General features: G+C 42.8%; 1 protein-coding gene and 1 non-coding gene across 3 annotated transcripts in view; one reads left to right on the plus strand and one right to left on the minus strand.

Moving 5' to 3' along the window:
* ncf2 (neutrophil cytosolic factor 2) overlaps window positions 1-26,594 on the minus strand; it is a 47,682-nt gene that overhangs the window by 7,987 nt on the left and 13,101 nt on the right. The window contains exons 5-14 of one of the 2 annotated variants that reach the window (XM_078218336.1): window positions 24,477-24,584; window positions 21,478-21,537; window positions 17,035-17,078; window positions 16,128-16,269; window positions 14,011-14,058; window positions 13,122-13,197; window positions 11,564-11,622; window positions 9,270-9,421; window positions 5,475-5,589; window positions 5,267-5,351 (exon numbers count right to left, since the gene is read on the minus strand). In XM_078218336.1, coding sequence (XP_078074462.1) covers window positions 5,267-5,351; window positions 5,475-5,589; window positions 9,270-9,421; window positions 11,564-11,622; window positions 13,122-13,197; window positions 14,011-14,058; window positions 16,128-16,269; window positions 17,035-17,078; window positions 21,478-21,537; window positions 24,477-24,584 — 889 coding nt within the window. Of the gene's footprint in view, window positions 1-5,266; window positions 5,352-5,474; window positions 5,590-9,269; window positions 9,422-11,563; window positions 11,623-13,074; window positions 13,198-14,010; window positions 14,059-16,127; window positions 16,270-17,034; window positions 17,079-21,477; window positions 21,538-24,476; window positions 24,585-26,594 lie in introns of both variants that reach the window. The other variant, XM_078218337.1, reaches the window with a different exon arrangement.
* Window positions 19,436-19,622, plus strand: LOC144498112 (U2 spliceosomal RNA). Its single transcript, XR_013498650.1, has one exon. It is a non-coding gene; the product is annotated as a U2 spliceosomal RNA (small nuclear RNA).

The raw sequence follows: 26,594 nt of genomic DNA on the forward strand, positions 1-26,594 counted from the left end.
TCTGGTCTTCAAGAGGACCAATTTTATCCCTCACTATCCTTTTGCTCCTAACATACCTATAGAAGCTCTTTGGATTTTCCTTCACTCTGTCTGCCAAAGCAACCTCATGTCTTCTTTTAGCCCTCCTGATTTCCCTCTTAAGTAGCTTCTTGCACTTTTTATACTCCGAGCATCTGATCTGTTCCTTGCTGCCTGTACATTTCATACAAATCTCTCTTCCTCTTAATCAGTGTTACAATCTCCCTCAAGAACCAAGGTTCCTTATCCCTATTTGCCTTTAATCCTGACAGGAACATACAAACTCTGCACACTCAAAATTTCTCCTTTGAAGGCCTCCCACTTTCCATTTACATCCTTACCAGAGAACAGCCTGTGCCAATCCACACTTCCCAGATCCCTTCTCATTTCATCAAATTTGGCCTTTTTCCAGTTCAGAACTTAAACCCGAGGACCAGATCTATCCTTATCCATGATCAGGTTGAAACTAATGGCATTATGATCACTGGATCCAAAGTGTTCCCTCACACTCTCATCCATCACCTGCCCTAACTCATTTCCCAATAGGAGATCCAATATCGCATCCTCTCTAGTTGGCACCTCTATATACGGATGTGGAAAATTTTCCTGAACACATTTTACAAACTCTACCCCATCTAAACCTTTAACAGCATGCGAGTCCAAATCTATATGTGGAAAATTAAAATCCCCTACTATCACAAGTTTGTGTTTCTTGCAGTTGTCAGCTATCTCTCTGCTAATTTGCTCCTCCAATTCTCGCTGACTATTGGGTGGTCTATAATTGGGAGGCCCCACCCATAGGGCCTCTGTAGACAAGCTCCCTAATCTATCCTGCCTGAGTACCGCTGTAACATTTTCCCTTAACAACAATGCCGCCACCCCCCCCCCCCGCCTCTATCCCGCCTGAAACATTGGAACCCTGGAACATTGAGCTGCTAGTCCTGCCCCTCCTGTAGCCAAATTTCACTAATGGCTATAATGTCATATTTCCATGTGTCTATCCACGCCTTCAGTTCATCTGCCTTCCCCACAATACTCCTGGCATTGAAATAGACACACCTCAAAAAGTTATTTCCACCACACTCAACCCTTCCATTTGTGATTTTGCTTGAACTAACCTGTCTTTTTACCCCTGCTCCACTATCTGCTCTGGCACTCTGGTTCCCATCCCCCTGCAAATCTAGTTTAAACGCTCCCCAATAATACTAGCAAACCTCCCTGCAAGTATATTGGTCCCCTTGTAGTTTAGGTGTAACCCGTCTCTCTTGTACAGGTCTCACCTGCCCCAGAAGAGGTCCCAATGATCCAAGAATCAGAAACCCTGCCCCCTACACCAGTTCCTCAGCCACGTGTCCGTCCGCCCAAGCATCCTACTCCTACCCTCACTGGCACGTGGTACAGGTAGCAATCCTGAAATTACTACCCTTGGGGTCCTGCTTTTTAATTTCCTTCCAAGCTCTTTGTATTCACTCTTTAGGACCTCCTCACTCTTCCTACCTACGTCATTTGTACCGATGTGTACCACGACATCTGGCTGATCACCTTCCCACTTTAGAATGCTGTGCACGCGATCAGAGACATCCCTGACCTTGGCACCTGGGAGGCAACAAACCATATGGGAGTCTCTGTCCCGACCACAGAACCTCCTGTCCGTACCTCTGACCATTGAGTCCCCTATCACTACTGCTCTCCTCTTCTTCCTCCCATCCTTTTGCGCTGTAGAACCAGACTCTGTATCAGAGTTCCGGCTGTCGCAGCTTGTCCCAGGTAAAGTATCTCCCACAACGGTATCCAATTTAGTACCTGTTGTGGAGGGGTATGGCCACAGGGGAACCCTGTTCTGACTGTCCTTTCACATTTCCATTTCCTCTCCTTACAGTAACCCAATTTCTTGTGCTCTGCTGCTTAGGTGTAACTACCTCCCTAAAGCTACTGTCTATATACTTCTCATTCTCCCGAATTAGATGGAGGTCATCGAGCTCCTTCTCCAGTTCCCTAACACGCTTTGCTAGCAGCTGCAGCTGGATGCATCTTTTGCAGGTGTTGTCGTCAGGGATACCGGAGGTCTCCCTGATCTCCCACATCCTGCAAGAGGAGCATTTCAACATCTTGCCTGGCATTTTTTTTTACTCTGGGGGGAAAAACAAGAATAAACTTTCTGGGAAAAATCATCTAGTCAATGGTGAGAAATTGGAACTTGCTACAAGATGGTAGTATATTTAGATGCAATTAAGGGGCAACCAGATCAACACCTTCCATGTTTTATGGGTAAAGATGTTTTTCCTGAATTTTCTATTAGATTTATTTGTGACTTTATTATCTCCCATAGAAACATTTTCTCTCGATCAAACTCTGTCATTACTTATTAGATCAGCCTTTCCTTGACTAAGGTAAAGAAATGTAGTCTGTCCTCTTAAGTACATTCTCTGTGCTGGTATCTGTGAATCTTTCTCTACTTTCATCAGTGCCTTTTCATAATAAAGATGTGCGGGTTAGGTCGATTGGCCATGCTTAAAAAAAATGCCCCTTAGTGTCCTGAGATGCGTAGGTTAAAGGGATTAGTGGATAAATATGTAGAGATATGGGGGTAGGGCCTGGGTGGGATTGTGGTCGGTGCAGACTCGATTGGCCCAGTGGCCTCTTTCTGCACTGTAGGGTTTCTATGATTCTAATAGGTTGGTCACTGCACACTTCTCTGAAGTGTGATCTAACTAAGGTTTGATGAATGTTTAACATAACCACACAGGCCCTGTGAAGATGAAGTCTGCTCTTCACACTGCATAAACCACCATGTTGTGTGGCCATTACCAATCAAACCAAAAGAGCAACTCTGACTGAGTGCTGGAGGGCATGCCAGGAGCAGCACCAGAGCTACCTAAAATGATGTCAACCTGACTACATGCATGCCAAATAGTGATACAGCAAAGTGATGCCACAACCATGAGATCAAATCTGTTATGCAGTCCTGTCACATGGAGTCAGGAATAGTGGCAGACGGCAAATATCCCCATCCTCAATTATGGGTATGGAAGGAGGCAACACAAAAGTGCAAAATTAGTGCAAAAATGAGGCATTTGCAACCATTTTCAGCTAGAAGTGCTTGCGGATAATTTATCTCTGCCTCTGCCCAAGGTCCCCAGTATCACAGATGCCAAACTTTAGCCAATTCAATTCAGCCCAGTAATAGTACTGAAGACTTGTGCTCCAGTACAGCTACAACACAGGCATCTACCTGACAATGTGTAAATTGCCCAAGTATGTCCTTTCCACAAAAAAAAAAGACATCCAACCCAGCCAATCTTATTAGTCTACTCCCAAACCTCAGCTAAGTCATGAAGGTGTTATTGATAGTGCTATCAAGTGGCACTTAGACAGCAATAACCTGCTTCTTAATGCTCTGTTTGGGTTCTGTTAGGACCACTCAGCTCCTGGCCTCATTACGGCTTTGGTCCAAATATTGACAAAAGGACTGAACTCTAGAGGTGAGAGTGACTGGCCTTGACATTAAGGCAGCATTTGACCAAGTCGGGTATCAAGCTACCCTGGCAAAATTGAAGTCAATAGCAATTGGGGAATACTGGTTGGAGTCATACGTGGCACAAAGGAAGAGTGTTGTGGTTGTTGGGGGCCAATTATCCCATTCCCAGGACATTACTGCAGGAGTTCCTCAGGATACTGTCCTAGCCCCAAGCATCTTCAGCTGCTTCATCATCAATAACATGCTCTCCTCAAAGTCAGAAGTGGAGGTGTCCGCTGATGATTGCACAATGTACTAACAACTCTAGGACTGTCTATATGCAGCAAGGCCTGGACAAAATTCGGTATTGGTCCGAGAAATGGCAAGTAACATGCACACCACATGAGTCAGGTAAAGACCATCTCCAACAAAAGAAAATCTAACCATCTCTTGACCCCCACATTCTGGAGGTTGCCATTGATCAGAAACTTAACTGGACCAGTCATATAAATACTGTGGCTACAAGAGCAGGTCAGAGGTGAGGAGCTTTGAAATGAATAACTCATCTCCTGATTCCCTAAGGGCAGTCCACTATCTACAGGGCACAAGTCATTCAACCTAAGTGATTGTGATTCCAGCAACATTCAAGAACCGCAACACCATCCAGGACAAAAAAACCTGTTTGATTGGATCCCTGTCCACCACCTTAAACATTCACTTCCTCCACCACCAATGGCAGCTGTGCATGCTATATAGAAGATGCACTGCAGCAACACACCAAGATTCATTTGACAGCATCTTCCAAACTCGCAACCTCTAGCACCTAGAAGTAGAAGGGCAGAAAATTCATCCTCTCCTTCCCCCCCCCCCAACTAAGCCACACACCATCCTGACATGGAAATATCACTATTGCTGGGTCACAATCGTAGAGCTCCCTTTCAAACAGGATTATGGGTGCACCTACACCATCGGGTATGCCGTCATTCAAGATGAAAGCTCACTACCACCACCTCGAGCAATCAAGGGCCTTGCCAGAGCTATCCACATCCAATGAACAGATTTTTTAAAACGCTTCTCTACTTTTCAATTCTCTCCCTCCAGAAATGAACTCCAGTGCCTGATTTGTTTACCCACATCTTGTCAGCCTGGGTAGCTATCCTTAACTCCCAACTCCCTTTTCTATTTGATAGCCAGCTTGCTATCCATTCTGTGCCCTGACTTTGGTCATGACTCTCCTAGGCGCTACCTATTTCAAAGGCTTTCTGAAGATCCAAATCTTTTGGTTACTACATCAGACAATTCAATAATGTTGATCAAACATGACCTCTTTCAGAATCTGTGTTAACTTCACTATTTTCACATCCAGAGTTAGCAGCTAAGGCAATATTTGAAGTTAGATTGAATAGGTGGGTGAGGAATTAATGGAAAGAGATGATGGTTTCAGGTTGAGTCAATATGATTTGAACTATTTGTTGATATGGGGTAAATGGCAATATAAACTGAATGGCCTGTTTCTGTGTTGCAATTTATTTATGTTTCTGTGTATTAATGTGAATGACATTTTTAATGAAATTAATAGTGGATTTTAATTTTTTCTAGCATAAACAGTAAAGTATATAGATTTTGTGAAGTTGAACAGTCAATGCAAAAATACAGAAGTGCCACTTCAAGTATATCAGATGCTACTTTTACAAACTACTAACAAAATGACTAGTCCAAAAAATTGAGTTGGGGGGATCACCAACAAAAAGTCGTGATAATTAATTCACAGTGACACTTGATGGTTCTCACCTTGTGCCAAGACTTGGATGATATCTCCTTCGCAAAAGCCCAGATCAGCAGGGACAGAGACCTCATAATCAAAGAGTGCTACTACCTGGTATGGAAAGATAAATTAATTTAAAAATCTCAGGTTATTTAAAAATCCCAGGCTTGAGAAAAATAACATCAGTAAATATTAGAAGGCTGAATATTTACCATATGAATAAATACTGCTTACCTCCAGAAACTTGCACCAAATAGTCAAACGCTGATTTCTGACCTCAGTCCACACATTCTTCATTTTGGTTTCACTGGTAATGGGAATGAGCTCACCATTCTCTTGTGATTTATAACTGAAAGAAAGAATCAAAGGAGATGGCAAGTAGATCACACATTTGTGGACTTCTATTGTCCTATGCCCCTCAATTTCCCAGTTTCCAGTACTTACAGATATACTTAAATTGCTTTTAGTATGTCTCTTCCCCGAAACAGAGGATATCATTATACAGAGAACCTAATCCCAACATTAGTGTTTTTTAGACTTATACAGGTATTGGCAATTTTTATGTCAAAGGCTAAAAATAATAGAAGTAAGCAATAGTATTAGAAAAATAGGATCAAGAGGTGAACAACAGGTATAGACTGGGTCTCGGTGGTATGGGAGAATGATCTGCAAATTACTGATATGTTCACAAATTTATGAACAGCATTTAAAAATCTCAGATGATCTACTTTAATAGCTGGTAGGAATGTTCAATCTAAATCACCCAAGTTGCTACAAAAGCCAAAATTAGAGGCAGTAGTAGGAGTACAATCATTGTCAAAATCACAAAGTGACTTTAATTTTTAGTTGATTTTTGTATTTCGTATGGAATTATAGAAATATCTAAATTAGCAGTGAACATGCCCTTCAAAAATGATCTTTGTTTAACTGAGCAGAAATGTAAATTATGGGTGCTGAATATGAGCAAGTAAGATCATCTGAATCACTTATTTTGATACTTATGTTTTGTACATTTCTAAAATTTAGTCTGGAATAAGAATAGACCATTCCATTTGCGAAGCTCGTCTTCTATGATAGATTATTAGTTTACAATCTTCAGTACTTAGGCAATAACAATTAGTGCAATACTAACATTTTCCATACATGCTGCCTGACCTGCTAGACATTCCCAATAATTTCTGTTACGTAGAGTTAACCCAACATCTTGAATTTCTGCTCCATACACCCTAAAGCCCCATGTATTTCATTAGTCCTCTTAAAGTACAGAACTATCCCCAAAAGGACACCGCCATTTTTTTTCTTGTGGCATGGTAAAGTTGGTGATGAGATTGATCATTGCAGAGTCTAGAAAAAACTAAGTGAAAATTCAAAAACCAGTGGGACTGCTCAAACTCTTTGCTCTATTCATTACACTTCCACTCTGGATAAAAACAATCCAGATCTTTTCACTAAACTTTTAACAATACTGTCATTAACAAAAGCTGGAATTTTCCTCCAAGTTGCTCGCATTCCACCAGGATGATTAGAAATCCCATTTAGATCAGCAGTTAGTCCTTCTATCGCACTTTGTGAAATAGCAGTAGTGAAACAGGAGCAGCCCACAGAAAATCAGCAGCAAATGACTCAAGTTCGCAATGTTTGTGAAAAAAAAACTCATGATAATTCACCTCTGGATCCAAACAATTCTAGATCTTTTGATTTGAGTTATTATTGTCCCATGTATTAGTATACAGTGAAAAGTATTGTTTCTTGTGCACTACACAGACAAAGCATACTGTACTTGAAGGAAAGGACAGGGTGCAGAATGTTGTACCAAAAGAGAAAACGCTGGAAAGTCTCAGCAGGTCTGGCAGCATCTGGAAGGAGAGAAAAGAGCTGACGTTTCGAGTGCAGATGACCCTTTGTCAAAGCTGAGCTGAGAGAAATGGATGGAGTCCTTACAGGATGTGGGGGGTGAAGAGCTGTAGTCCAGATAACTGTGGGAGTCAGTGGGCTTGTAATGGATATTGGTAGATGGTCTATTGCCGGAAATGGAGACAGAAAGGTCAAGGAAGGGAAGTGTCTGGGATGGACCAGGTGAAAACGATGGAGGGGTGGAAACTGGAAGCTAAGTTGATGAATTTTTCGAGGTCTGGATGAGAGCATGAAGCGGCACTAAAATAGTCATCGATGTACCGGTAAAGGAGTTGTGGGAGAGGACTTGGGTAGGTCTGGAACAAGGAATGTTCCACATACCCCAGAAAAAGACGAGCGTAGCTAGGACCCATGCAGGTATCCATTGCTATTCTTTTGATTTGGAGAAAGTGGGATGAGTTAAAGGAGGAGGTGTTGAGAGAACAAGTTCAGGCAGAGGAGAGTGTTGGTGGATGGGAATTGTTCAGGCCTCTTTTCAAGAAAGAAGCGAAGAGCTCTCAGAGGCTGTCCTGGTGTAGAGAGATTGCACATCCATGGTGAATAGGAAGCGATTAGAGCCTGCGAACTGGAAGCTGTCAATATGATGCAGTCATCAAAGGAATCCCGGATGTAGGTGGGGAGGGAATGGACCAGGGGAGTGAGGATGGAGTCAAGGTAAGAGGAAATATGTTCAGTGGGGCAGGAGCATACTGACACAATGGACCTACTCGGACAATCTTTTTTGTGGATTTTGGGAAGTAGGTAGAAGCAGGCAGTCTGGGGTTGAGAGACTGAGGTTGGAAGCTGTGGGTGGGGGGGGGGGGGGGGAAGACATCCGGAGGAAATGAGGTCGGTGACGGTGTTGGAGATAATGGCTTGATGTTCAGTGGTGTGGTCATGGTCCAGGGGCAGGTAGGAGGAAGTATCTGAGAGTTGGCCCTCAGCCTCTGCGAGGTAGAGGTCAGTACGTCAGATGACAACAGCACCCTCTTTGTCATCAAACCTGCCGACAATGTCAGGGTTGGACCTGAGGGAGCGAAGGGTGGAAAGTTTGGAAGGAGAGAGGTTGAAATGGGTGAGGGGGGGCAGAAAAATTGAGATGGTCTCAATTTTGATGACGGCTTTGACAAATGGTCATCTGGACTCAAAACGGCAGCTCTATTCTCTCCTTACGGATGCTGGCAGACCTGCTGAGATTTTCCAGCGTTGGTTTCAGATTCTAGCATCTGCAGTAATGTGCTTTTATTTTGTGCAGAATGTAGTATTACAGTCATAGCTAGGGTGTAGAAAAAGATCTACTTAATAGGAGGTAGGTCCATTCAGAATTCTGATGGTAGCAGGGAAGAGTTGGAATGGAGTTCATAGAATCATAGAATCCCTACAGTACAGAAAGAGGCCATTCGGCCCATCGAGTCTGCACCGACCACAATCCCACCCAGGCCCTACCCCCTTATCCCTACATATTTTACCCACTAATCCCTCTAACCTACGCATCTCAAAGCATAGAATGGGAGTAAAAGATAGAATCTGAGGGTATGCTGGGCACAGCTTGCAAGAAGTTGCCACGCTCCGGCGCCATCTTGGATAAAAAAGAAATCTGCTCCAAGGAAGTACTGAATGGATAGATGTGTCTTTGTAGTGGAGAACATTTAACTTATTTTTAATAAGTTTAGGTTAATGGGAAATTCATTTGTAGGCTTAGGTGATGCAGAGAGTGGGTATATTGTCCTTTCACCTCTGTTTGAATTCAAACCATTCTTTCTCTGTTAACCATAATAGCTTGATTCGAATGGGTTTGGACATGCTTAACTCAATATCATGCAGCTATAGCAGCCATAGTGCAACAAGGTTCCAATTTGGAAGTAAATTGACAGGGCTGCCCAGGCTATTAAGGTGGCTTAGTGATGTTAGTGCAGTAAAACATCAGAGTTAAGACAGAGTAGAGTAGAAAAAGTTCACTTTGCATCTAAGTTGTGCTATGGCTGATCCAAGTAACTGATGACAACTCTAAATATAAAATTTCCCAGCATTGATAATTCTTCATCTGATAAGTACAAAACCACGATGAAAAGTAAATATGAACAATAAAACATTTTTGTGACGGTGTTAAATATATTTTAAAAGTTTCACTCATACCTCAGCCCAAGTCTTTTTTCAGGAAGTTGAAGCTTCTTACCGATGACAGCCAACATTTCACTATGTGACAGCCCTGGTTTTACACGTATAGCTACTGTGTACTTGAAGTGCACTTTAACAATGGTAGGTACAGGCATGGGATGATCTTGGCTCTTTCCACGAGGAAGAAAATTGCAGAATGGTGACATTTAATATTATACTATCAGGAACTAATGGATTACATTGGTCAAGTTATTGGCTTATTTCAGAAAGTAAAAGTGCTAACAAACACACAGTCCTTGCTCTCTTAACAAATCATTGTATTTTTTCCCCATTTAGTGCTATTTGTGATTATACCGTTAAGAAACATACTTGTTTCCTGTAAGGGGTATGTTTAAAATTCAGCTCTGTTTTACAAGGTGTTGAATTGTCTGGGAAAACGTGCAGCTCCATGTTGAGAATGCAGGATAATGACTGATTTTAGCTAATGGTGTGCTTGTCTAAACAGTTGATGCATTTATGTTTACTTGAGGTTTCAGAGTAAGATTTTTCAGGTTGATCGATAGAGTAATGTGTTAATGGACAGAACTAAGTTTGCAGGAGAGACAGTGTTTAAAACAGTCAGTTTCTCCCTGGTTGTGAAACAAGCAGACGTGTCTCACTCTCGCTCACCAGAAGTGCTCTGAGAGCTCTAGGACTGGCAATCTAATTACAAGCAAGTAAGCCTATGTTTGATAACTGACTTTGAAGAGGGGTTTTAAGTCAGTAAGCGGTATATTGCTTGAATTGGAACTCATAGGCATAGGAACCAGTGTTTAAATGTTAACCTAATTCATTTGTTATAATGAAGCTGTATTGTTAATTAATGTTTGTGTTGATGAAAACTTCCAAAATTGTCAGTAGAATCGCACCTGGAGCAAAATACTTTTGCCTCATTAATGCCAAAATAGCAAATAGTTGGAGTCTAGTCCGACTTCATAATATACCTTGGGGTTTCTGATCTTGGACTTTAATATATTGCACCATAGAGATAAAGGTAAGGTGTGTCACAAAGACTGTCTTTAACCATACTGGCCTACATGTGACTCCAGACTCACCTCAATGTGGTTGGCTCTTAACTGTCTTCTGAAATGGCCTAGCAAGTCACTCAGTTATACCAAACTGCCACAGAAAAGTGAGGTATAAAAAAAAAAGTGTGGTATTGACCTCAGCACTGAAAATGACAAAAAGCACGTTCTAGCCAGTCAAGTTTGCAAAGTCTTCCTCGCCAACATCTGGGGACAAAATTAGGAGAGCTAACCCACAAACAATTCAAATAAATTAATATTGATGGAATTCGATTTGATTTATTGTCACATGTATATAGTGAAAAGTATTGTTCCTTACGCTCTACACAAAGCATACCGTACATAGGGAAGGAAAGGAGAGTGTGCAGAATGTAGTGTTACAATTATAGCTACGGTGTAGAGAAAGATCAACTTAATGTGAGGTAAGTCCATTGAAAAGGCAGCAGGGAAGAAGCTGTTCAAGTCGGTTGGTACATGATCTCAGACTTTTGTAACTTTTTCCTGATGGAGGAAAGTATGTCCGGGGTGCATGGGGTCCTTGATTATACTGGCTGCTTTTCCAAGGCAGCCGGAAGTGTAGGCGGAGTCAATGGATGGGAGACTGGTTCGAGTGATGGACTGGGCTTCATTCATGATCCTTTGTAGTTTTTTGTGGTCTTGGATGGAGCCAATTAAATTAATGGAAACAAAAGTCATGCAGTGTTCATCAAAAGTTCTGATGAAAAATCACTGACTTGAAACATTCTCTGCTTCTCTCCATTGATATCTGACCTGCTGAATATTTTCTAGCATTTTTGCTTCTATTACAGATATTGTGCTCTTGCATTTCTCATCGCTGGTTCAAAATCCTGGAACTCCTTACCCAACAGCACCTTTACAGCTGGGACTGCAGTGCTTCAAGAAAGTATCTCGCCATCACCTTTGCAAGGGAAATTAGGAATGGATAATACTGCTATCCTTACTAGCCACACCCAGATCTCAAGAATAAATTAATTCAAGTCAAAAGCAAACCATTTTTCATTTCAGTAGAAAACCCTTTTGTACATACATCACCATCTTCTCAAAGAAATATAGCAATGATTTATAAGCCTCCTCCTGCTCTTTAGTAGTGCAAGATATGTACCACATTGTTTGACCACAGTGAAGCTAAGGATCAATTTTTGTACTTATTACCAGGATGAAATGCAACTTGTTTTAAATGCACAGCTTATTTTCTGTTTCCTTGATAGTTAAGATAAGGTCCCTTACCAGAATCATCTTTAAAGGTTCTAACACCTGTTTGCTTGTGTTGGTGAGTAAATTCTCACCTGGAAGATGAACAAATACATTTCTGTCAATTTAACACTCAGTGCATTAGATTTTTATTGTTAAATTTTGTATTTTTACCTATTTTGACCACTCATTGCCATGTCACTCAAACTTTAGGGCACTCTCAGCCTCACTCTTCAATTCATCAGATAACTGAACAACAGCCAAGTATTTCCCTGGAATCATTCTAAAATGAATGACAGGTTCCCATGCTCTAGATCCAAATCCATTTCCAGTACAAAAGCAGAGATGCAACAGCTCAGAGGATGTTCCAAACCCCAAACTTAATTTATGCAGCTGCACATGCAGAAATCTACACACTTGTAGTTGCTTCCAGAACCAATTGAAATTTTCAACCCAGAATGCTGAGTGCAGGAGCCAAGGCCCTTCAATGGAGGAGGGATGAGGGAAAGCATCATAAAATAGTTGGAAAAACAACTACTCTTCAGTTTCCCCATGGACTTTCAGCCCATGCATCTCCCACAAACCAGACACTAGACAGATTTATTTTATAATGTGGGAGCTTAGGTTACAAAGGGGTAAGGCCTTCTCCAATTGAATGCAAAAGAATCATAGAATGATATAACACAGGAGGCTATTTGGCCCATTGTGACTGTAGCATCTTGTTGGTAGAACCATCCAATTAGTCCCACTCACCCTGCTCTTTTTCCAAAGCTCCGCAAATGGTTTTGATTCAAGTATTTATCCAGTTACTTTTTGAAAGTTACCTACATTTTCCTGCTCCTGTTGGCCTGGAATACGTTCAACACATTTCCACAACAGTGAGGCTGAAACCTGCAGTACCGTACCACCATTGGTAGAATGCACTGAACCTCAGTTTTAATTCTTCAAAGACCTTTGGCCATTTTAGTTTTTGTATTTTTAATTTGTAATGGCCAGAACTTTACGTTCTTCATACAAGCGCTCCCTGACCCTGAAGCGTTTTCCCTACATCAGCATGCACTTGGGCAACATTTTGGTTGGTGAGCACACGCAAGAGTTGGAAGCATGCCTGTCGATATCCAAGCAGGCAATTTAGTCCATTAAGGGGCCAATTGAATGAAATTACATGGCCTGTCTGCTTTTATGATTGACCAAGCAGCCTTTACGTTTTAGTTGCAACCTCGATCCAGGATGAAATGTCTGGACTGAAATCAAATTTTAAAAGGTGCCTGGGTACTGAGGTTTGTGCTTCAAAGTGCTGCCTGGACACACTTTGCAGCATTTCTCTACTGCAATTTATTTAGATTTTTTTTAAAAGAGATCTTCAGCTCCCTGAGACAGCTCCACAACAGCTGTCCCCCTAAGGGAGCCTATTAGGAGCACCAGCCCTTTTCCCTCCCTCTCCTACACTGTGTTTCATACTGACTGCTGGTTAATTGGCTAGTCAGTGTGAAATTGCCCTCCAAGGCAGTTTCCTGCCAGCAAAAGATTCAAGCCACTGTCTTTACCTTACTAGCTGATGCAGTTACTGTCTCGTTGGTGAGATTCTCCTCACCTTTCACACTGGCTGGTCTTTCAGGAGCTGTTGTCCTGGGTGGTGCTGGGATATCGGAAGGGGGAGATTTTTCACCCTAATGAAGAAACACATAGAACACATCATCTCTTCAGGGGTTCATGTCATTTATTTATAGATGAACTGAAGTAGGACTTTTCTCTGAAATAAATTACAAAAAGGAATAACAACGTATTTTGTCTACACCTGCAAACAATGATTCAGTCCTTGGAAGTAAAGAAATTAAATGCTGCTTGAACTGTATTTCTTGCTTGTGATTTAGTGACTATCACCATTGGTAGTCAAGGCACAATCTGTACCTTTCTTGCATGCCATTAGGCTGTTCGACTAGAGGAGGAAGATCAGAATGGCAGCACAGCAATGCACACGCACAGCTAACAAGGCTCACTGGATAGCAACCGGGATTGTAATCATAGAAGCCCCACAATTGCACGGATCGCAATCCCACCCAGGCCCTATCCCTGTAACCCCACTTACCCACCCTGCTAGTCCCCCTGACCATGGTCAATCAAGCTAACCCGCACATCTTTGGACTGTGGGAGGAATCCAGAGCATCCGGAGCAAACCCATGCAAACACGGGGAGAAAGTGCAAACTCCACACAGGGCCAGAATTGAACCCTGATCCCTGGTGCTGTGAGGCAACAGTGCTAACCACTGTGCAACCATGCTGACCAGTGTTTCCTTTACCCAACCCAAGTATAATGAAACCACTTGTAGAGCCTCTACCACTGTCTGAGCTCTAATCAGCAGGAGGCTGGGATTGAATATGACCTGTTGGATTGCTTCTCGAAATCAAACAAAAATCAGGTTATTTTCTGAATTGTGCAGAATAGGACCTTTCCCTTCTAGACCCGCTACTCATAGCTTTACCTTTTCCAGTTCCAGTGGCTCCAGGTAGTTGTAAGGAACTAACCCAGTCTAACAAAGAAGGGAAAATATAGTTAGGAGATATCTATAACCAATGTACATCAGTAAGAAGTCTCGCAACACCAGGTTAAAGACCAACAGGTTTATTTGGTAGCATGAGCTTTTGGAACGCTGCTCCTTCATCAGGTGAGTGGGACCAAGGATAGATAAATTTTTGAACAGTAAAGGAATTAAGGGTTATGGTGAGCGGGCAGGTAATTGGAGTTGAGTCAACGAAAAGATCAGCCATGATCTTATTGAATGGCGGAGCAGGCTCGAGGGGCCAGATGGCCTATTCCTGCTCCGAGTTCTTATGTTCTTATTAACATTAACCATCCAATAGTCCTCGACTAACTAACTTCGCAATGCCAAGATCCAAAATAGGGACGCCATCTTATGGCAGACCCAAAATGAGACTAATGGTAAAGTGATTGCAGCAAAGCCTGCCTCAATTTTGATGAGTTCCAGTAGTTCACAGTGAGGCCACTAGATGGAGCAGAGTACAGAGTCAAGAGGAGAAATAGAAAATGCAACAATTCTGCAGATAAACCAGAGGCAGTTAGTTTGTCTTCCTGTAAAGCTCCACAATGGAGGCCTAGTGCAAGTAGGCCCTCACCCTTTCCACTTACAGGAGCTTTTACTGTCAAAGGACAGGTATAGTTGCTAACTCTGTATGAAGACATTAGATATTTGAACGTGTTACGTGCTGACCACATTGATGCTGGATCTGCAACATTTAATCACAACGTGTTCACATGACATCTATGTTACTGCACTTATAAGGCTTGTCTCCTGTATTTGAGCATTTTTGTTGCGTGCGGTTTCACATCAGTAACTGTTGTTGACTTTTTCCAACAACTGAGAATTTTCGAATGCTCCAGCCTCCTCCATAGTGGCTCACCAACTCTGCTGACAATGTCACTGAGCTGAGGTTTCCACGACAGTCTTTAACTCATCAACACAATGAAGTTGCGGGGGGGGGGGGGAGGCAATTTAGATTGTTGAATTTAGGAAAACTCCTGGTCACTCACGCATTAATGTAGCCATGCAGTGGAGATACCGGTGTTGGACTGGGGTGGGCACAGAAAGAAATCTCTCAACTCCAGGTTAAAAGTCCAACAGATTTATTTGGAATCATGAGCTTTCAGAGCTCCTTCATCAGGTGAGTCAACCTGGTGTTGAGATTTCTTTCTGTGCTCATTAATGTAGCCATGAGGCGCTAGGCTCCAATGTAGCATTTGTTTTTTTTTAAACTATTTTATTTTCCTTTTAATCTGAATTCTGGTCCGTCTCTGGTGTTTACTACTTGTATCTTGCCAGCGTTGGGCACTGAAAGGACCCACTTGCTCATTTTGTTTTGATCTCATCTGACTATTTCTCACCTTGTGGATTAAATGACCAGCTCTCTGAGTGGATGGGAAGGTATGGTTGTTAATGCTGGGCTCAGAGATTTCTGTCTACCACCAGCAGAATACCGAAAAGTAAATCACTCTTAGCGTTGAGCATTTTGGTTCAACTTCTGATTTACTCTATTATAAAAGCATCTTATCAGATGTTATCAGTTCTCTGTCCATGATTCCATCATAAAACAAATGAAATATATCATAGAATCCCTACAGTACAGAAGGAGGCCATTCGGCCCATCGAGCCTGCACTGACCACAATCCCACTGGGGCCCTATTCCCACAACCCCATACATTTACCCCGTCAATCCCCTGACATGAGGGACAATTTAGCATTGCCAATCCACCTAACCCACCCATCTTCAGACCTCTTTTTAGGTCAAACCAAGTACCATCTTCAGACTGTGGGAGGAAACCGGAGCACCTGGAAGAAAGAAACCCAAGCAGCCACGGACAAACTCACACAGACACTGACCAAGGCTGGAATTGAACCATAGTCCCTAGCACTGTGCGACAGTAGTGCTAACCACTATGCCACCACGCTGCCTTTTATTGCAATAAGAGAATCTGGAATATAATTCTGGGACTGTTGGCCAGTCACCTGCAATCTATGGTTTTATTCAGTCAGTCACTCATCAGTTAACTCTGGAGGTTGCACATTCCTCAGTTGGAACTTGCCTCATTGTTAAATGTGACCGTGGCCCAGTTGTCCTGTCCTTTCTTCAGCAGGAAGACTATATTTCCAGACTGAACTTCCAGCTCCCATTCGTTATTTGGGATGAAGTTAAACAGTACCCGGTGAGGTGCACCCTCCAGCGTCCTGCAAGGAAGAAGACTTTCATAAAATCTGAAGTTGAACCCCTTCATGTTCTTTTTCAATGTAGAATTTCACAATAATAATCTATTTTATGATCAATTCTGGAGTGTTCATCTAAATACACTCCTTTTAAAGCAATTAGACCCGATTCTTGTGAACATATGAATTAAGAGTAGGAGTAGGCCATTCATCCCCTTGAGCCCACGTCACCTTTCTGTAAGATTAAGGCTGATCCGACTGGGACCTCAACTCCACTTTTCTTCCTATCCCCTATACTCTTAGATTTTTGATTGACAAAGAAGTCAATCTAATTCAACTTTTAAAATATTCAATAATCCTGCCTCCACCGCTTTCTAGTGAAGAGTTCCATAGGCTTAATCAGGGAAAAACTTCTCGCCTTACGCCCATCTTAAATAGGAGACCCCTTATTTTTAAACTGTGTCCCCTAGGTCTAGTCTCTCCCACAAGGGGATTCTGTGGCACTGATAGTGCTAGAGTAGAACAGAATAAGTCACCCAAAGCCTGCAATTTAGCCTCTGCACAGTCACGCAACAAGAACTGGCCATTCCGTGAACCTTCACTCTTGCAGTATGCATTCTTATCAGGAATAGCGTGAATGGTTCCATTACTCACTTCAGCCGCATATCAATCAGATAAATACACATAGGTACTCACTCACCACTCAACTGCCATGTACTAACCAGCACGCAAGCCTAAGTGCTGGCCGGAACTCAAAGTAGAAAAAAACAGTGATTAGGATCCACTTACTTGAATTTTTCTGGAGCTTTCTTTTGAGGGGCAGGTTCAGGTGCCTATTAAATTAGAGTATCCCATTAAAGTGTTAAAAAACACCAAACAGTGCACCGAATAAAAGAAATGGCAAAGCTGCATTATAGAAAGATGCAAAGGATGTGCCTTAATTACAGAAGATGATCCAGAACGATATACATGGCCTGTGTAACTCACAGGAGCACAAGACATACTTTTAATTTCCAAGGTTTCAATAGTTTGTTGCACCTTATTGTGGAGTACTGACTGAGCCAGACTAAGAAGATATGGGCATCGATATCATAACTGGGCTAAATGTTCACACCTAGGGCAGTAATGGAGTGGCATCACTGGACCAAAGCTAGAGAGGAAACAAATAATCATCAGGGTCTCCAGTTATGATTACTATTGTTTGGGTATTAATGAAAAGTCCACACATGTGGCTGTTTGATTAGGTTTGGCTGTCCTGAATCCAGGGATGAACCAACCATTAGCTCTCACGAGCCACACTCAAAGAAAGGATGATCACCTCTGTTCCATGTTCCACTCTTACCATCAAGAGCAGAAAGCGGAAGGAGGGAAATAACATTTGTGCGTTTTCACCAGCCCCTGCTGTTCCTCGTGATCTGAAATCAGATAGCTTGCTCGTATCATTTTAAAAGGTTAGACAATGTGTGATCTAACATACTGTGGGTGCAGTTTCTTTGGGTTGTGGGTCCCTGAACATGCCCAATATCCAACAGGAATGAAATGAGCTGTGAGGGAGAAATTCAAAACATAAATCAGAAATCAGCAAATATCAGTAGGCAAAGGACTGGCTTTTCACCCAGGCGATAAAGTAGAGAAAAAGAAAGAAATAGCGGGAAAATGAAAGTGAATAAGCAACATAGAATAACCAGAGCAGGAAAGGGCAAGTGTTAGAAATCCACTTTCTACTTAATGCAGTTATAAAATGGATAGGGGAATTTCACAGTAACTTCATTGCAGTGTTAATGTAAACCTTACTTGTGACTAATAAATAAACTTTAAAAGATGTGTAGAACAAAAGAACTTTCAAATGACTATATAACCTAAACTAAATAGAATCAGTGAATATTTAAATATCAGCACTTTCTGTAGTTATCAGCTCAATTTTTCTCATGGAGGGGCATTTGGACTTAAATCTGAGAGGCATGATTGGGAAATTTGCCGATGACAAAATATTGACTGACGTGGATAGCTGTCAACTCCATGATATCAATTGTGTGATTGAGTGGGTGGAAAAGTGACAAATGGAATTCAATCCAGAAAGGTGTGAAGTAATGTATTTGGGGAGTGCAAACAAAGCTCACGGGAGGGTATTGAGAGGGGTTGAGGAAGTGAGAGACCTTGAACTGCATATCCACATATCTCTGAAGGTGGAAGGACAGGTGGTAAAGCAAGCACATGGAATGCTTTCCTTTATTGGGCAAGGTATGGAATACAAAAGCAGGAATGTAATGGTGGAACTGTATATAATGCTGGTTTGGCCACAGCTGGAATTTTGTGTACAGGTCTGGTCGCCACATTACAGGAAGGACATAATTGCCCTGGAGAGAGTGCAGAGGAGATTTAAAATATTGTTGCCTGGACTTCAAAATTGCAGCTATGATGATAGATTGGATAAGCTAGCTTCATTTGCAAGTTCTTTTGTTCTACACATCTTTTAAAGTTTATTTATTAGTCACAAGTAAGGCTTACATTAACACTGCAATGTAGAACAGTGGGGGCTGAGGGGTGACTTAATTGTGGTGTGCAAAATTACGAGGGGCCCAGATAGGGTAGATAGGAAAGATTTGTTTCCAGCTAAGGTAACTGGTAGAAGGATTAAAGTGGACATTAAAAAAAAACTTTTTCACCCAGAGGGTGGTGGGCATTTGGAATTCACTGCCTAAGTTATTAGTTGAGGCTGAAACATACAACGCATTTACAAAGGACTGAACATTGAGTTCAACAAGTTCAGAGCATGAACTCACCCCTCCACCTTCACTCCATTTCCAATTATTTTATTTCATTTCTTTTCATCTTATTCATCCATTTTTACTCTTATTTTTAATTTTTCCACTTCTAAAATCTCATTCTCCATCTGGTCTCCAAACCGCCCCATCCTTCTGGGCCTACTGCCATATTCCTCAGGTAATCCCCTAACAATCTGTACCTTTATTCTGCCATTCACACATTCCAATCACTTAATGGATGCTCTTAGCATCTTTCTCAGCCTTTATCATCTGCATTTACATTTCCTTTATCCAATACAGCACCCCTCCACCCTCATAATTAAATCTTGTCCGATTTTCCTTTTCTTGAGCTCTGACAAAGGGTCAACCTGACTCAATGTTGGCTCTGCTGTCAGACCTGTTGAGTTTCTGCTGTATTTTCTGTTTTTATTTCTCGGCCTTTTGGCTAAGATCAAGTGTAGTTTTGGCTTCCTGCACTTGGTTGTGAAGTCATGAGGTTACACCGTGGCTTCATTTGAAGCAATTTTTTTAAGCGGCATCTCGGCCTTTTGGCTAAGGTGCAAATGAGATCAAGCCTTGGAGAATGCCTGCTCCAATCAGCTTGGATCATGTAGATCAAGCCCAAAACAGGAAGTGGGAAGCCTGTCTTGTCAGCTTGGATCTGGAATGTCTCACTTGCTGAGACTTTGAATTGGACTTTGATTGTAATGAATTGGATAGATTTTTTAAAATTCTGTTTTTGTCTCATTTAAAAAGGTGCCTGGATCTGTGCCTGCTGTAACCAGCTGCTGGAAGGTGGGATTAAAATGAGTGACTCGGTTCTTTCTTCTGTCTTTTTGTTTTTCTTTCTCGTTTTTGCTTGGTGCAGGCACAATGGCCTGAATGGCTTCTCTGTGCTGCAACTTTTCTGCAATTCTATGGCTGTTTATGTGCAAGTGGTACGGCAGCTTCAGATGAGCGGCAACTGCACAGTTAAATCCAAAAATTGTATTGTGCTGCTTTGTCATTAGCTTTACAGAAACATGGAATGACATGCAAGGTCAATAACTAACCTCACCACAGAAGGTTAAGTCTTGCCCATTCCAGATTAAGTATCCTTTTAATGGTGTTCAAAGAACAGAACGGCACAGGAACAGGCCCTTCAGCCCAACAAGGCTGCGCCGATCACGTTGTCCTATCTAGACCAACAGCCTGTATCCCTCTATCCTCCGCCTGTTCATGTGTCTATCCAGATAAGTCTTAAATGTTACTAATGTGTCTGCCTCAAACACCTCACTTGGCAGTGCATTCCAGAGCCCCATCACCCTCTGTGTAAAAAGCTTCCCCCGCACGTCTCTACTGAACCTTTCCCCCCTTACCTTGAACTTGTGCCCTCTTGTACTTGTCATTTGTACCCTGGGAAAAAGCTCTAACTGTTCACCTTATCAAAAAGTGTTAATTACTGACAAACAATGAAGTCTCATTCTTTTAGGCATTAATTGGTGGAAATGTTAAAAATGCAAAAAAAAGTTCTCTTTCATTTCTGGCTCCTAATTTTCCTTTTCTCCCTATTAATTCAACTCCTTCTTCTCCACCCACTCCCCCACCCGGTCATTTATTTCTCTTTGTATATCTGTTTCGGCATTGGATTTATCTTCTCTTCCACTTTCTTCTCAGTCCCTGCTCTGTTCATTTCTCAATCCTTCAATCTGATTAGTTAAGGAGATTTTCCTGTTCGCAGATCCCCTCACCTCACTGATGTTATGGGATTACACGGTCAGAAATATCTAAATGTCCACAGACAAGTCTAGCTAATGGCAGAGGCAGTTAAGTTCAATTCTCTCGCAAAATATGGAGCAGGATTCTATTTTGAGATGTCAGAGTTAGATAATGGTGAGCCAGTCTTGTTTATTATATATTTCATGTAGAAAGAAAGTTAATTTATTAGTGTCACAAATAGGCTTACATTAACACTGCAATGAAGTTACTGTGAAAATCCCCTAGTTTGCCACACTCCGGCGCCTGTTTGGGTACACTGAGAGAGAATTTAGCATGGCCAGTGCACCTAACCAGCACATCTTTGAAGTGTGGGAGGAAACCGGAGCACCCGGAGGAAACCCACGCAGACATGGGGAGAACATACAAACTCCACACAGACTGACCCAAACCAGGAATCAAACCTGGGTCCTTGGTGCTATGAGGCAGCAGTGCTTGCCACTGTGCCGCCCTATGTAGCCCCAAGACTAAGATAATTTCTGACAGAGGCAAAATGGGGTGGATTCGCAAGGGAACCAGGTCCAGCTCCTAATTCATTCCCTACCTACACAGACTGTTGGTACCAGAACAAAGGACTCTTATTTCTGAAAAAAGTAACTTTTGCATCCAATCTGCAGCATAGAAACCAGATTGATGAATGTAATTAATACCTGTGGACTCAGCCATATGTTCATTGCTTTATGTTTAACCAATTTTACAAAGTAAAATGTACCTGAGGCTGCAGGGGGGCAAAGCCAGAGAATGCATCTTTGTCAATGATTGATGCTACCACCTAGGAAAAAGCAGCTGGAGTTAGTCCATAATCTCTGAACACTGGTGAATGTTCTGTCTGGTCAGCAGTCTGCATTATGCTGACTGTTATTCACAACACACTCATATTTTTAATATAGACCATTTATACCAAAACACACAACAAACGCAAGTTCGTTCATGAAATCCATGAGTGTGACTCCGAGCTTTCAGTCATTTGTCATTTTAAACCTCCACCTTGCTCTCACTCAGACACCAGCCTACTGCAATGTTCCAATAATGTTCAATGTAAGCTTGAGGAACAGCAGCTTACCTTTCATTTAGGCACATTGCAGCCTTATGGACTCTAACCTAACCTCTATACCCCATTTGTTTCCTTTCTCTTCATGTCTTTTGGTTTTTCTCTCCGTTTTTACTCCCTTCCCAGCCAGCGATCCCCTCCCTCTCCCCCGATCCCTATCACATCCTCTCTCCCACTGTGGCCTGGGTCCTCAGTGATCCTGAGCCTTTGTTGGGTGTATTCCCAGCAGCTGTCACTGCTCTCCCATTGGTGCTGACGGCAATGACAAACTGCTGCCATCTGACTGGTCAGCAGCTCTGTGGGATTTCTCGGCCCCAATGAAGATCCACCTCTGGCCATGTTAGTGTCTGATTGATACTTGACGTGGTACCAAAGGAGGCGATCTCTCTGATCCTGTGGCTGGCCGTGTTGCCTGGATTAAATTGTACCTGTTAACTTTGTTTTTCTCACCACAGATGCTGCCAGACCTGCTGTATATTTCCAGCATTTTCTGTTTTTATTTTACTCATGAAGGACTTGGTCACCATAGTTTTTTTAAAAACTCATTATGGGATGTGTGCATTGCTGGCTGGGCCAGCATTTATCCCCCATCTCTAATTGCCTTGGAACTGAGTGGCCTACTAGAACTGTTCAGAGGGCAGTTAAGAGTTAACCACATTGCTGTGGGTCTGAAGCCGTCACATGTAGACCAGACCAGGAAAGGATGGCAGACTTCCTTTAGTGGGCCAGATTGGTTTTTACAGCAATCATTAAACTTTTTATTGAATTCAAATTTCACTATTTCCCATGGTGGGATTTGAACCCAGGTCCCCAGACCATTACCCTGGGTCTCTGGATAACTGGCGACAATATCACTACACCACCATCTCTTCAAAGTAATGGAGGTTTGCAAGCTCCACAAGGGTAATTTTAACTGAATGGGAGAGTGACGCAGCAGCTTGTTTACAGCTCTCTGGATTTCTTATTGAACCAGAAATAAAAATAGTAAGTTATGTAAAATCACCAGATGACTGTACAATGTTCATAGCAGTGAGCTACATGGTGGTGATTTAACCTGAGGATCATCACACCTCAGGCAGGGGGCAAAGCTGAGAAGGCGGGACCTTCATGAGTAACCTCAACTGGTACAGGAATTGAACCCACACTGTTGGTGTCACTCTATATCATGCATCCAACTAATTGAGCTAACCAACCCCAGTGATGTAAAACAGGTGGCTGAGTCACTATCACCTGTTTGACACTCTTACACAAAGACAAAAAGTTACTAGCAGCAAGTTTCCGATCTCAGGCTCTATGAGAGGATGGCCAGTGGAGGGAAGACCACTCGTGTAGAACCACTGCAGCAAAAAGAGGTCATTGGTCACTTGCAATCCAAAATGAATCCCACCACCCTTGCCTCACCCTCAACAGCCCTCTGCTTCAAATAGAATCCTACAGCGCAGAAGGAGGCCATTTGGCCCATTGAGCCTGCACCGACAACAATCCTACCCAACCCCTATCCCCGTAACCCCATGTATTTACCCTGTTGATTCCCCTGACACTAAGAGGCAATTTAACATGGCCAATCAACCTAACACGCACATCTTTGGAGTGTGGGAGGAAACCGGAACACATGGAGGAAACCCACGCAGACACAAGGAGAATGTACAAACCCCACACAGTCACCCAAGCTGGGAATCGAATCCGGGTCCCTGGCACTGTGAGGCAGCAGTGCTAGCCACTGTGTCACCCATTGCTCCAAAGTAGTGCTCCACTTTTCCCTTTAAGACTGCAATGGCCTCTCTCAGAGAAAGTCACTCTGGGTCATTCTTTGACTCCTGTCAGCCTGTACACGAACATCATTGGCAGAGGACTAAAAGCAGATAAACTACCTCACTCTCTACAGGGCAAATGGAGCATGAACTACAAACACAGCTTGACTCATTATCATGAAAAGATTGACAGAAAATCACGCTGAAGAGATTAAGTTGCAGTCTCTACTTCCCTAATATTACCACCACCAATTTTGTGTTGCCATTCCTCCAGGTTTTCAGCAGCGGTCCAGAAATATGTAAACTATAAACAAAAAAATCTATTTGTTCTAATTAAAGTCAATATTTTGCATTTCCTTTTGTATCTGATGTGGATGCATTGACTATTAAGTTATATGGATTGCATCAAACTAGCAGAGGAAGCCTCAGAAGTGAAATAATTATGCCAACTTACCCTTTCAATCCCAAACTCTGGTCTGGTTTTGAACTTGGAACAAGATCTTATCCCTAGTTAGAAACTTTGGAAAGGGTTCTCACGCCTTACTTATTTGATAGACAAGAACTTTTTTTTTTCAAATAATAGAGTTTATGGCGGGATTTTACAGCCTCGTTTGGGCGAGACCGGAAATTCCCACTTGAGGTCAACGGAGATTTTCATTGTCGGACTCTTGTCCGCTCCGATTCCGTGCCGGGTGAAGTGGTAGAGTTCTGGCCGTAGAACATTGTAAAGTCATCTGGTATGTTTGTATCTGCAGCCCTTTGTTCAGCAGCCATCCATACAATCCATACAGCAGTGGCCTGACACACTACTGAACAAATCACTTGATAATTGAGTTCATGGACATCTGAAGTTCAAAATCATTCTATATTGAATGGTGAAATGGAAATGTTTTGGGAATGAGTGGGTACCTTGGCCTCTCCCAGGAAGTCCTGCTTCTCCAGCTGAGCCACTATCTTTCTCTTGGGTCGGAAGAGTTCTCCTGTAGGCAGCTGTAGGAGTTGAAACAGTTCCTGCTTCTGTGCAGAGGAATCAGGGATTAGGTCTAGTCAACACATGACAAAAACACAGCATACCTCCCAGCCCTGCTGCAATTAATTTAGAATAGAGCACTTTTAATGGGGGAGGAATTGCTTTCAGCTCTAAGTTTATTGTCACGATAGTTCCACCATCAAATTTGTTCTGATTCATTACAAGATATGAAATCCCAGAATGATGTTTAACTGATATCAGTTTCAAGCCCAACGAGTGAATGGCTCCACTGAACATTCCTGCATGTTAATGACACTTGTGATAACACCCTAATTACTACCAATCGAGACAGGGCATGTAGCAGTTACTGCATCAGGCTGAAGCAGAGATCAGTTGCATATTGTATATACTAAATAAAACTGTGCTGAGCTGGATTACTCCCTGTGCCAGTTCTAGTTGATTCTTATCATGCACATTAACAGGGTCAGACAATTAATGATACTTAAGCAGTTATTGGGTGGCAGGGGGAAATTCTCTGGGCTTGTTTACCCCGATCGCAAATCACGATGACCCAGAGATTCAGGAGTCAACGGGAAAGCTAACTTTGCGCCAGTCGCCAAACCCACTGCGACCCTTCCAGGTCACACTGCTGACCCCAATTGGGTTTCTGCCCATAGTGGGCAGGAGCCCGGTGCATATTCAAATCTCACATTTCAGTATAATTAGCGGGCTTGCAGCCCGGAGTAAAATAGCTCTCGCTATTCACCCGCCTCCCCAGCGGGATCTGCACTGGGTGAGCTTTCATACAGGTCCTCACAAGCGAGGGCCTGGCGTGTTGGACCTCAAGGGTCAAGGAAGCACCACCAAACCCACAGCAATGAGAGGTATCTTTTCTCCCCACTCTCCGCCCCTCGTCTCACCCCACGCAGCATGCAGGCATGAGAACTATCCGACCCAACTCCCCACTTGGGCTCCCTCCCCCTTCAGACTCCCCCACTCAGGCTGTCTCAGGCCAAGCACCTTGTGGACCCGAGGAGGTAGGTCCAGTGGCCAATTGCCCCTCTGCTGCGCTGTCAGGCTGCAGAGGAAGGGTCCCTCAGGGGTCCTAGGGATTTGGTGGGCTTGGGCTGGGAGCAAGGGGTTGACCTCACTACTCTCTACCAGGACGGGGTTATCGAGACTGCACTGCCACCTCCATCCTTGGCAGGCCTGAAGACACAGCAGGGGCTCATGAAAGGCAGGTGATATTGAACTTATTTACTGGAATTATTTGAGGACATTACGAGCGCGGTAGACAACGGGGAAATCAGTGGGTGTGGTGCATCTGGATTTTCAGAAGGCATTTGACAAGGTGCCACACATAAGGCTGCTGCATAAGATAAAGGTGCACGATGTTAGGGTAATGTATTAGCATGGATAGAGGATTGGTTAACTAACAGAAAGCAAAGAGTGGGGGTAAATGGGTGTTTTTCTGGTTGGCGATCAGTGACTAGTGGTGTGCCTCAGGGATCAGTGTTGGGACCGCAATTGTTTACGATTTACATAGATGATTTAGAGTTGGGGACCAAGTGGAGCATGTCAAAAGTCCCAGATGACACTAAGATGAGTGGCAGAGCAAAGTGTGCAGAAAGTCTGCAAAGGGATATATAAGTGAGTGGGCAAGGGTCTGGCAGATGGAGTACAATGTTGGTAAATGTGAGGTCATCCATTTTGGTAGGAATAACTGCAAAATGGACTATTATTTAAATGGTAAAAAATTGCAGCATGCTGCTGTGCAGAGGGACCTGGGTGTCCTTGTGCAGGAATCTCAAGCAGTTGGTTTGCAGGTTCAGCAGGTAATTAAGGCGGCAAATGGAATTTTGTCCTTCACTGTTAGAGGAATGGAGTTTAAAAACAGAGAGGTTATGTTGCAGCTGTATAAGGTGCTGGTGAGGCCACACCTGGAGTACTCTGTACAGTTTTGGTCTCCTTACTTGAGAAAGGGTATACTCGCACTGGAGGGGATGCAGAGGAGATTCACTAGGTTGATTCCGGAGTTGAGAGAATCATAGAAACCC

Source organism: Mustelus asterias, chromosome 8, assembly GCF_964213995.1.
Source record: "Mustelus asterias chromosome 8, sMusAst1.hap1.1, whole genome shotgun sequence".
NCBI lineage: Eukaryota > Metazoa > Chordata > Chondrichthyes > Carcharhiniformes > Triakidae > Mustelus > Mustelus asterias.